At 53.3% G+C, this 12,378-nt stretch overlaps 1 protein-coding gene across 1 annotated transcript in view; it reads right to left on the reverse strand.

The window, feature by feature from the left end:
- The window catches only part of NOL6 (nucleolar protein 6), a 35,639-nt gene that overhangs the window by 15,014 nt on the left and 8,247 nt on the right, over positions 1-12,378 (reverse strand). Inside the window, 9 exon segments of the mRNA XM_072859677.1 lie at positions 5,582-5,671; positions 5,832-5,956; positions 7,157-7,254; positions 8,444-8,596; positions 9,046-9,209; positions 9,446-9,600; positions 9,820-9,937; positions 10,231-10,371; positions 12,242-12,317. Of these exon segments, the coding sequence (XP_072715778.1) occupies positions 5,582-5,671; positions 5,832-5,956; positions 7,157-7,254; positions 8,444-8,596; positions 9,046-9,209; positions 9,446-9,600; positions 9,820-9,937; positions 10,231-10,371; positions 12,242-12,317 (1,120 nt within the window).

Consider the following 12,378-nt stretch of genomic DNA (forward strand, 5'->3'; position numbering starts at 1 on the left):
TGGGCTGAGACACACCCCCGATCCAGCATGGGCTCTGCTCACATCAGAAGGATGTGACCCTCACTCCCCTATATCCCATGCAAATGCTGTAACAAGGACTCTGTCAAGAGCAAGGTGGTTCCCCCACAGCAATCTCCTGGTGGACAGGCTAAATGTTCTCTGGACCACCAAAATGCACCAGGAAGGACACACTCGATTGCCACAGCCCAACTGTACAGCAAGCTGAACCCTTAGAGAAGGGAGATGCTCCCTATTGTCCTGGTTTCGGCTGGGATAGAGTTAATTTTCTTCCTAGTAGCTGGTATAGTGCTGTGTTTTAGATTTTAGTATGAGAATAATAGTGATAACACACTGATGTTTTGGCTGTTGCTAAGTGGTGTTTACACTGGTCAAGGACTTTTCAGCTTCCCATGCTCTGCCGGGTGCACAAGAAGCTGGGAGGGGGCACAGCCAGGATAGTTGATCCAAACTGGCCAAAGGGCTATTCCATACCATATGGCATCATGCTCAGTATAGAAACTGGGGAGAGTTGGCCGGGGGGTAGCAGTCGCTGCTCGGGGACTGGCTGGGCGTTGGTTGCCAGGTAGTGAGCGGTTGTATCCCTGTTTTTTTTTTTCCCCCTTGGGTTTTGTTCCTCTCTCGCTCTCTTGTTGTTTTCCTTCTCATTACAATATCATAATTTTTTTGTTGTTGTTCCAATTATTACCGGGGGTGGGGGAGGGTGAGCGAGCGGCTGTGTGGTACTTAATTGTCGACTGGGGCTAAACCACAACAGTCCTTTTTGGCGCCCAACATGGGGCTCAAAGGGTTTGAGATAATAACAGATTAACCAGAGAGTATTACGGAATTTAGATTTGTTAGTAGTTGTGGGCCACGATATTGATTCATCTGTTCTTGATATTGGTTTACCTGATCTGCACCATGCTCATTGTTTTTTGCTGTACATGTTAAAGATCGGTGTTGGTTTTTGCAGTTTGCTGTGCTCTGCTTTAATTGGTGATGTTTTGCCTGTGAGATTTGTTATTAAAACAGTGACCTTGGGTTTATTTTGGTACCTAAGTGCTGTACTGAAACCATTACTGTATGTCGGGTACCACCTCGTGGAGACAATTAGCAATGATACTTCTTCCTCTGAGAAGTTTTTTATGGAGAAAATGCAGAATAGGACCTTTGCTACCTTCTTCTACAATGTTTCCTCCTTCATTACAATAACTTTTCAGTATCTTGAACATCCTTGGGTAGTTAAGGTACATCTATTGGTATTGCTTGGGAATATTGTTTCGATCTTGTCCAAAGTTAGTAAGCAATTTAAGAATATCATCCAGAGATCTGCCCCAAGGCCGGATAGTTATGAGTGGCAGGGTGTGTGGGATAGCATGGGCAAATGCCTAGGACGGTGGGCACCTCCAGTGTTTTGGAACTTCACCCCTGAACAAGTGCAGAATCCTGAAAAGTTAGTAGAATATTTGGAAAAAGTATGATGTCACCCTGACAATTCTAAGGAGATCCAAATCACTGCAATGTGCTGGGGCCTGGCCCATGCCTACCGAGCCCTGTTCAACCCTATTCAGAACCCTCAAGGATCTGGTGACAAAACGACAGACACCACGGCTACTCCAGCCCGCTCTGCGACAAGCACCATGGCTACTCCAGCTCCCCCCTTGACAAGCACTGTGGTCACTCCAGCCCCCACTGTGACAGGCACTGAGGCTACTCCAGACTGCCCTGAGACAAGCACTGTGGCTACTCCAGCCTCCTCTGCGACAGGCACTGCAGTCACTCCAGCCCCCCTGCGGCGGATAATGCAGTTCAACCAGTCAGTATCAGTAGCCCCTATACGCAAGAAGAAATCCTGGAAGCAAAAGTCAGCTCATTTAGAAAGGGAAGATGAAAGAGCAGGGCCATCACAAGGAGAGGAAGAGGAAGAACTTGTGGATGAGACGGAAACTACCCAATCCCTATCCATGAGTGAGCTGCGAGATATGCGAAAACATTTCAGCCATCGTCCAGGCGAGTACGTTGTCACCTGGCTGCTCTGATGCTGGGATAGTGGGGCCAGTAGCCTGGAATTAGAGGGTAAGGAAGCCAAGCAGCTGGGATCTATTTCTAGGGAAGGGGGCATTGACAAAGCGATTGGAAAAGGGGAACCATTCCTCATCCTCTGGAGGCGACTCCTGTCAGCTATAAAAGAAAGATATCCCTTCAAGGAAGATGTTGTATGTCGCCCCGGGAAATGGACCACCATGGAGAAAGGTATCCAGTACCTGAGGGAATTAGCTGTGCTGGAGGTGATTTATGGTGACCTGGACGACAAGCAGTTACCCAAAGATCCAGATGAGGTCCAGTGCACACAACCCACGTGGCAGAAGTTGGTACGGAACGCACCATTGTCGTGTGCCAACTCATTGGCAATACTGACCTGGAAAGACGGAGAGGGTGCAACAGTGGATGAAGCGGCTAGTCAGCTCCGGGAATACGAAGAAAGTATCTCTTCCTCCCTTGTCTTGGCTGTGGAGAAACTGTCCCAGAAGGTCCAGCAACTCAAAGAGGATAGGTCCTACGTTCCACCTGTACAGACCAGTATCTCAGCTATTAGGAGTCAGCGTTCCTCTGCTCAAGAGAGAGGATATAGAGGGTACACACCACGGGGCACCCTATGGTTTTTCCTGCGTGACCACGGAGAGGACATGAGGAAGTGGGATGGAAAACCTACCTCGACCCTAGAGGCACGGGTACGTGAGTTGCAAGGAAAAACAATCACCAAAGGGGGTTCTTCCAGGAAAATTGCTGCTCCGGTTTCCAGTGGACAGTTCCCCAGATCAGAGGGCTGATCTTACTTCTGATTTTAACGAAGGAGCTCCTGACTCGTATATACAGTAAGTGGGTAATGAATATTATGACCAGGACTAGAGGGGCCCTGCCTCCAGCCAGGTGGAGGAAAGGGACAACCAGGTTTACTGGACTGTGTGGATTCGATGGCCTGGCACATCAGACCCACAGGAGTATAAGGCTCTAGTGGACACCGGTGCACAGTGTACCCTAATGCCATCAAGCTATATCGGGGCAGAACCCATCTGTATTTCTGGAGTCACAGGGGGATCCCAACAACTGACTGTATTGGAGGCCAAAGTGAGCCTAACTGGGAATGAGTGGCAAAAGCACCCCATTGTGACTGGCCCAGAGGCTCCGTGCATCCTTGGCATAGACTACCTCAGGAGAGGGTATTTCAAGGACCCAAAAGGGTACCAGTGGGCAGGTGGTGAGCGGTGTGTCACTTTTTTTTTCCCCCTTGGGTTTTGTTCCTCTCTCACTCTCTTGTTGTTTTCCTTCTCATTACAATTTTGTGTGTGTGTGTTCCCATTATTAAACTGTTCTTATCTCAACCCACCAGTTTTCTTACTTTTGCTCTTTTGATTCTCTCCCCCATCCCCCTGGGGGGGGGGGGGGGGAGGGTGAGCAAGCAGCTGTGTGGTACTTAATTGCCAACTGGGGCTAAACCACAACACCTACCCCCTCAGACATCTAGCCTGAAGGACTACACTCTTTACCCTATTGGTTTCCCAGATCAGCAGAAAAATCTAACCGCTGTCCCCAGGACTTGGAGATGGTCCCTGGAGAAGAGCTTTCCACGGGGCCAACATGGTCCTCTCCAGCCCTGATCAGAGACCCCAGGAAGCCCACCTGAGTGCACAACAATGGGGCGGGCAGCCAAAAGAGGGACAGACCGTGAGCTGAGACAGGCAACTGTGCTGCACGTGGCAGAGTCTCAGAATGAAGAGGGGAGTCAAGAAGCTAAGCAGGAGCCGAACAACACCCAGGGGACATGAGGAGCTGTGTCCCAGGACAGTCCCATCTGTCCAACAGGAGTTGCCCCAGAGGGCAGCAGCATCTTCCATCAAGCAGACAGAGGATGAGAGCAAGCCCTGTTAATGGAGGGGAGCAATCCCAGACATAAATATTTGGACAGGCAGGATCTGGCACAGTGGATACATCTGTATTAAAATGGGAAAAAAAAACCCTTAAAACTACGTGTACGTTTTTGTGGAATAAATTATGCAGGGACATGAACAGAGGTGTGGGACACCGCCCAACTTGGTGCTGGCAGAAAACCCACTGCTCAGAGCTGGTTTATAGCCTGGCTGGGGAGAACACACACGAAGAACATCAGTGACCGGCACTGAGTCACAGCTCTGGTCCACAAAGATCCCCTTTCCCACCCAGCTGGCCAAGTCCATGGCTTATTGTATCCCCCTGGGAGCAAAGAAACAGACCTCACAAACCCATGTCTGCATCTGCATGAGAGCAGGCATGTTCTCAAGCAACTCAAATGCAGACAAAAAAAAAACGTGGAGCACCCTCTTAGATACATGGGAAGAGGAGGCAACTCCAAGTTGCACTGTAAAGGCTTTTCCCTCCTCCCATCCCCACATTTTGCTTACAGATTAGCAGCCCTGGAAACAGCGTCCCGTGTTTATCCCTAAGGAACGTCACAGGCCTGGGAGGATGCTGGTACAGACCAGAGGGACACCCTGGGGATGAGAAAGGATCCCGCTGCAATGGCCAAGAGGACCAAGGAGACTGAGTTGAGGGGTTGGGAGGATGCTATGGACAGGCAACGGCTTGTTTCAGGAGCTAACCACCCCCACCTCACACTGCACCTTTTGGGTTTCTGTCTTGGGTCTGCACTGCGACTGTGGCACACCAGGCACGTCTCACATGTACAGCATCTCACCCCTTCACAGCCCAGTAACACACCCTGCTCCCGCCTCAAGCAGATTTCACCCCTGTAATACTTGCAGAGCAAAATGCAGCAGAACTGAAAGCAATGTCGGTAAATCCTTTTTATATTGCCTAGGCTGGAAAAAAAACCCACTCTATATGGGTTTTTTCCTAATATGAATCTGTTATATCTAACCACTGTTTGACTTTTTGAGTCCTCTCAGCCTTAAATGCCTAAGTCACCACTTGGTACGCCAACAAGCTCCCCTCCAAAACACAGGTATCTCCCTTCAAAGGGCAAGTAACTGTCTGCATCTCCCAGGTCCATTTGAGTAATGGATGTTTTAAGTTAAAAGAGAAAATGAAGAGGGTTAAACTACATATGGCCTTGCTCCTCTGCTCAAGCCAAAACAACATCTTCCTAAAGTGCCTGTTAGCATCCTACCAAAACCTCCGCCACCCTGGGCTTGGTTAGACTTGAGCACACAAGCCGGATTGGCACAGTTACACCAAGACAGAGTCTCCCAGAGGCACCATTTGCTCCAGCCACAGACAGGTAACTGATACAGCATGAGAACATTGCAGGCTTGCTCATGCCCCAGGAAAACCAGAGAATACAAAATAAATTTTCCCCAGTCAATGATATTTCACCCCAAGTTGCTATCCAGAGCTGGGTCCTCCAGAGCAGGATAGCACAGCAGGGCACCAGCCTCCCAGCTCCTATCCTTGCTGCTCTTCATCCCGGGGCAACCACGCATGGCCACAGCCTGAATCCTACTAACACATCCCAGCAATCATCACTGAAGACCAGTGTGCTTTGCCAGAGCCTGAAAACCCTTGTGCTGGCACCCCGAGGGGCTACCTTCACATCCTGGCTGTTGAGCGGATCCATGAGCTGCTCCTCCAGGGCACGGAGAGACTCTGAGGCCAGCACAAGAGGGCGCTGCAGGATCTGGGGAGGGAAGAAAGCCAGAGGGTGAAACTCGGCAGTCCTAGATGTAGAAGGGACCCTGCTCACCCACAGCACCATTGGAGCTGGCTCCGGCACAGGGAGCAGGGAACTGCCCCAAGCCAGCAGCCACCATGGGGCAAGGACAGAGGGCTCAGCTCACCTGCGCTGAGGGTCACTCTTGGGTCCACATGGAGCTCCACCTGTCTTTGGGGCTGGCGATGAACATGACAGAGAGGCGAGAGCGAGCAGCCACAAACTTGTTCTTGATCTCTGTGCAGTCAGCATCTGCAGAGGGCAGGCAGATGGTGAGATGCTCTGCCCCATCCACAGCCCTCCAGCCTTCTTGCCCATGTATCGCAGCCCAGAAAAGGGCGTAACAACAGGCTGTATCCTCTCCCACCCTCTGATCCCGCAGTCCATGTCCTCCATCACCATGGGCTCACTCTGCTGTCATGCTTCCCTCACCATCCACCTGCGGGAAGTTCTGGAGACAGGATGCAGGGCTAGACGGTCCTTTGCTCTAAACCCATCCAGACAGGCCCAGACATGGCTCAAGACACAGCAGGCACTGGGACTGACACGGGCTGGGAACTCACATTATAAGCTAACAACAGAGTTTGTACCCAAAGAGTTTTCTAATTTCCCACCCCCCACCAAGTGGGGAAAAGAAATAGCTCTTTGGCCAAAACCACTTCCCATTTAGTTCATTAAAAAAAGGTGGAGGGTAGAAAAATATCAGTTTCAAAAACCCAGTTCTCCCTCTCAAAAAAGAAGTTGAGGGAGTGCTGAAACCCACAGAAACAGCTGCTCCCTCCAGCATTGCACACACCACTACCAAGCAGCTTTACCTTTTCTTATAAATCAGCTTTAAAAGCTGAGTATAGCTATCTCCCCCACCCCACCACCACACAAAGCCAAGACAATCCCATGGTCTCTTCTGGCTCCTAGAGAAAGACAGCACATATCCAAAAGACAACCAACAGACAAAACACAAGGAAGAGGGCAGGACCGCAGGTCCGCTTGGATGCGCCAACGTGCTCCTTCAGAAACCAGAGACCTTTACCAGGAAATTCTTAACGCTCAAGAGATAACAAAACCTGGAGGACTGCAGCCCTTTTCCCTTGCAGGTTTTGAAATCAGGGACTAGTAGATCATCCCTGTGATCTGAGTGGTGCAGCAGTGCTCTCAAAGCAGACACAGCGCAGGAGGCTTTGAAGCTTCCCGTTCAAGAGCCCGACTGCTCTCCCAGCACAACTAAAGGTTTGGCCTCCAAGAGCCAGGGCAAAGCCTCAAGCAAAAATACCAGCTACAAAGGAGCAGAGGGCTTCAAAAGCATGGCAGGACAGGAGTAAGGGAGGGGAAAATCTCCTTGCCCTCGGCAGAAGCCATGACACCCCCATGTATCCAAGACCCCTGGAGCCAGGCGCTGACCAAGGAGGGCTCAAGACCCTCACATCGCAGCTCTCCTGCATGCTGCCTGCTCACCTGTGAGGCCAGTGTTCAGGTTGACAATCAGAGGGTTGTTTTTCCAGTCAAAGGTTGCCAGCAGGTTGAGGAAGCACAGGAATCCCACCTGGGGAGAGCTGCAGGTGAGACAAAACAGTTCAACACCAGCATTTGCTCCCTTGTCAGCAAGAGGGGCTCGGGGGTGACTTAGCAATGCCCAGCCCACATGCAGCCCAAGAAGGAATGTCCGTGGTGGGAGAGGGAAGTCCAGAACAAGCATGAGGCTCTTCCCCTTCTCTGAATCCCCAGGGAAAGCCTTTCCCCCTTGTTTCTCCCTCCCCAAGTAAAAGAAACCAGCAAAAAGTGAAACATTGCCCGCGGTCGCCCCATCTCCCACCAAGCCCCCAGCCCAGAGTCCCACGGTTGGAGCAGGAGGGAGGCGGAGAGGGGGTTGCTCCCTTCTCCAGTGCAGCTCAGAACAACCCCAGCCAAGCTCCCACTGTGCTTCTTCCCCTGTGACACAACACGTGTGTGAAGCCAGGCAGCTGGGATGATGGGGCTCCTGCTAGCAGGGTATTTTACGAGACAGGAAAGCATTTTAGGCATCAGGCTGTTACTCCTTGCTACTTTGGGAAGGAAACCGGACCCCAAGTGCAGGGCAGAGTAACCTTTTGGCTCCACGCAGCAAAAACACTCCCTTTAACTTCATTTCACTCCCTCTGGGCTGCCTCCCATCCATCTGCTGGGGCCAGCAAGCTGGGGCCCCGCAGGGTTATTTACCAACAGGCTACTCCAATTCAGGTTTCAGCAGCCGACCTCTCACCCTTCCCTCGGAAGTCCTCTCCAGGAGGAAGGGAGGCTGCAACCACCAGCACCACTGTAACATCCCTCCCAGGGAACCCAGGAGCCCCAGCGTGCTGGTAGCCACAACGCAGTCCTCACTGCTGCTTCTCCTGGCCAACCCCCACAGGACGAGGGGCCCCACCAGTCCTCAAGAAGGCATAAGACACCCCACGGTTGTGCCGCCAGCACCCAGAGGCCATGAAGACGCTTGCTCCCATCCTTACCTCCTTCCCCTCTCACTCTGCGGTACACTGGGCGAGGGAAGCCACAGCCCCATGGCACGGAGCATCTCCATCTTCTCTGGCCAGCTGCTCCCAACAGGGCTTAGGACAGCATTTTGGCAGCACAGGGGCCTCACGCTCACTGCTGTGCACCCTCCCAGCACCTCCTGCCCTAGCAGCATCCCATCCCTCCTCCATCCCAGGTAAGGAAAAAAAGCACTAAATCCCCATCAGGCCAGCCTGGGCTGCTCCTCCTCCTCACCTGGGTGGCATGAAGGGGGCCGGGTGGAGGAAGAGAAACGCTATGAGGAGGTCCACACACTCCTCAGAGATGTTGTCGCTCAGGAGCTGGGCGCTGACCCAGCACTTGGCCAGCCGGCAAGTGCTGCCGAAGATGGGGTGCTGCTGCTGGAGCCTGCAAAGAGGGAGACAAGCCACTGCTCAACCCACACATCCCAGGACCCAAAACGCCCTTTTGGCATTGGCAGGAGAGAAGAGAGGGGCAAATGTCTGCCAGGAACATGTGCGCAGCATCACGAGCACAGGGCACTCTCTGTGGGTGTTGAGATTTTGGGGGAATGAAAGGGAAATGCTGCCACATGTTCCTCTAACCATGCAGCTCTTTGGTACTTGTCTCCCCATACCAGTGACCTCGGATGTGACAACAGGGACAACCGATGCCGCCCCCACTCACGTTCGTCCCTCCATCCTCCTGCAGAGCCTCTCACGAGGTGGGCAGAAGGGCCACTTCCCATGGTGAGCTCCTCTCCCCATCATTGCCCTCCAACATCCAAGGGCACCTCCATGCCGGCTTCCAGCCACATCCCGTGTCCTGGCCCCCCAGGCACCCCCCGCCTCACCTACCCATACAGGGAGCTGGTTAGATAGGGCAGATGCAATGTCTCCAGCTCCAGCTGCCGAGACTCCTCTGTGTCCTGGTACTTCAGCATCCCTTCCGGGGTGACCACTTCCTTCAAGATCAGGGGCTCCTGGTGGTAGGCTACTTGGAGACGGAAAACATAGCCAACCTGAGATGGGAACAGAAGGTGAAGTCGGGCTTGGTGGTAACATAAGCAGGCTGGTGTGCTACGCTGCACCTCAGGGACACAACAGCAGCATCCTGGCATCAGCGCAGTCTCACTATGCTCTTTCGTAGGCCCACCATCCAAATCCTGGTTTTGTCCAGTGGGACCACTGCCATAGCCCCCTGCCTGCCTCCTCGGTAACAAGTCAGGGCTGGAGAAGGTCCCCATCACCCCCCTACCTTGTACACATCAGTGTGGGTGACCGCAGGTCTGCAAACCAGCTGCTGCTGCTGGAGGAGCTCAGCCACACCTGAAGGTGGAAAGCCGCCTTGATGCGCTTTGATGGCTTCTTTGTCTTGCAGCCACTTGCCACTGCCTTCCATGTGGCAGGTGACTGGGAGCAAAGGGACAGCAGGAGGCCAGTGAGCCCCATGCAGAAATGAGGTGTTGGATGGGGGTGGCTGGGACTAGAGGTTACAGCAGGAATGCAGGAGGAGCCAGGGCTCTGCTCCTGCCTGCAGCACACCAACGCAGCAGTAACAGAGCCAGCACTGCTGCGTGCCTCTGCTTCCCCCTACCAAATCATCTCCCACTCACATCTCTCCCCGCTTACTCTTCAAAGGGGCTATGTAGGCCGGGCAAAGCTTCTCCTCCGAGGGAAGCAGCAAGTGCTTGGTCCTGATTCGGGTATGGAAGGAATAAATCGGCTTCATGGGAATGGGAGGGAAGACCTGGGAGAGAGCAGCCGCCTGGGGACTGAGAACAGGGAGCAGAAACCCTGGGGCACCGTGCACCCCCTTACCCCAAACCTCCCACTCCAGCAAAGCCCCCCGGCACGGAGGGCTTGGCCAACTTGTGCACAGCCAGCCCCAGGGACAGGACAGCAAAGAAGAGGCACTGCATCACCCCAAGGGCTCTTGGGAGCCACAAAAGCAGAGAGTGACTCTCTGTCCCCCCTCAGCCCAGGACCTCCCCCGAGGTCCTCGCAGACCCCCACACATGGGCTGTGCCCAGGGACACTCACGTCTGTGTACCGCAGGGCTGGATGGACACCCTGCACAGCCATCACTGTCAGTGGCAGCCTCTTTGGGTTTCACAGCTTGGGGCTCAGGTCATTGTAGGAGCAGATGATGCTGACCATGGCCTCCTTGCCTGTCCCTGACACCTGTGGATACACAGGGAGCCTCTCCATTTGCCTCTCCCACACCTGCATGGACACCCACCTTGCCTCCCTCTCAGGTTAGCATCACAGCTAAGCTCCAAGGACTGCCACCCCAGGGAACAGCTTCTGGCAAGAGCACTCAGCAAAACAGGGAGGTAAGAGAGAGAGGGAAGCCAAGGGCAAGACTGTCTGCAGCTCCCCAGCAGCCACAGGCATCCTAGAGGCTGCGTTTCAAACAGCAAATGAAATTATTTCCCATGCAAGACACTAAGGCAGCACCAAGACCTGTGCTGCCAGCATTCTCCCTAGGAAGGGAGAAGCTAAGAGTGATTTGGGGGTAAAGAGATCATACACTGGCAAGGTAAGGGCTCTGCTACTGCCTCCTTGCCGGTTACCATGATGCCAACAGAGGCAGCAGTTAACAGAAAACTGCTCTGACTACATCCTTAGCCAAGGCAGAGCTGTGAAGCATGGCAAAAGCAAAGACAGAAAACATCCACAGCATCGCAGGAGCCCTGAGGAGGGTGAATGAGAAGCACCAAAAGGAGAATTGCTGCTGCCCTTGCTGCTTCCACCTCCCCAAAGCACAGCAGAGGAGCCTGAACGAGGAGGAGGAGACATCACCAACACCAAACCACTCAGCTCAGACGCGGCTGAGTCGAGCCGCGCGCATCTGGCCAGCCTGGGCTTTCCGGCAGAGCAGCAGCACCCTCTGCAGGATGCGCCACGAACAACAAATCCCCGTCCTGCCTGTCTCTAGAGCTGGCTGCACCATCCATCCTCCCTCGTCCCCCATGTCCCTCGACCACTGCAGACTCCCCAGGCTGCCTGCAAACAAGCAGCTGGAGGAGCAGAGACACCCCTATCCACTGCCCTGCGCACAAGAGCGAGTTTCTCCTTCATTTGTCGAGGACTGCCAACAACCGGACTCCTAAATGCCCCTCGGGCTCTGGGAAAGTGCATTCCCTCTCAGCATGGGGTTTATCCACCCTGCTCACCCAAGGCTAGCTTGCAGGGACACAGCACACACAGATTTTGCTGCCTCACCACACAGCAGGCTGTACAAACTAGCATCTCATCCCAAATCTGACATGCAGCTCTGCCCAGACCACAGCTGGTCCTGGCACAGGAAACTTTCAGTCAGATTTGTTCCTCTTTGCTCTTAAAAAGGGGAAAGGAAACAATTTTCTCCTCCATCCAACAACCAGGTAAAAAGCTAGTTTTACCAAAGAACAACAAAGTGGTGCCAAAGTGCGCATGGCTCATCTCCAAGCTTTAATTTCACAAGCTGGAGAGCAGAAGTAGGGAGGGGGACATTTCCCAGCCTCCAAGATGCATCTTTATTTCAGATGGACATTCAGCTGCAACACTAGGGAGGGCTCGGTGGGCATGATCTAGCACTTTGCAGCATGACAGGAAAGATCCTTCTGGGTTTCCCAGGTGTGCCTATAGGATGAAGGCACAGGATTGCCTAGCCCATGTCCTGAAGGATGCAGGACCCGAAAGGTGCAGCCAGAGGAGCACAGTGGGACAGTGATATATCCTCAGACAATGTGGACATAGTGGACACAGGTAGAAAGAGGAGGCCAGTGGGATGCTTGCAGGACAAAATGGGGTGGGGGTGCTACCAGAGCAAGAGGACTTCAGCAGCTATGCCTTGGTTGGCACGGAAGGCTCAGCAGATACAAGGAGAACACCACGCTGCCCATCCAAGCACCCACAGACAGGCTTTTTCCTTACCCCCTAAGGAACCTACCCCCTAGGGAAGCACCTAGCTGCCTCGGGGCCACAAAGCTAAAATGACCTCCCCATAGCCCTTCCTGTAACTCCTTTCCCTGAGAAACCCACAGCCGCACTGGGGGAACAACTGTACCTCTTGCCCAGTCCTGATCACAGACTCCAGCAGGGCTCCGGTGTAGCAGATGGAGGATTCAGGAATGTCCATGTGGCTACATGGAAGAAGGCAACAGAGCATCAGAGCTATGACACATCGACCCATCCATCCTGATG

The sequence above is a fragment of the Ciconia boyciana genome, chromosome 4, assembly GCF_034638445.1.
Source record: "Ciconia boyciana chromosome 4, ASM3463844v1, whole genome shotgun sequence".
Classification (NCBI taxonomy): domain Eukaryota; kingdom Metazoa; phylum Chordata; class Aves; order Ciconiiformes; family Ciconiidae; genus Ciconia; species Ciconia boyciana.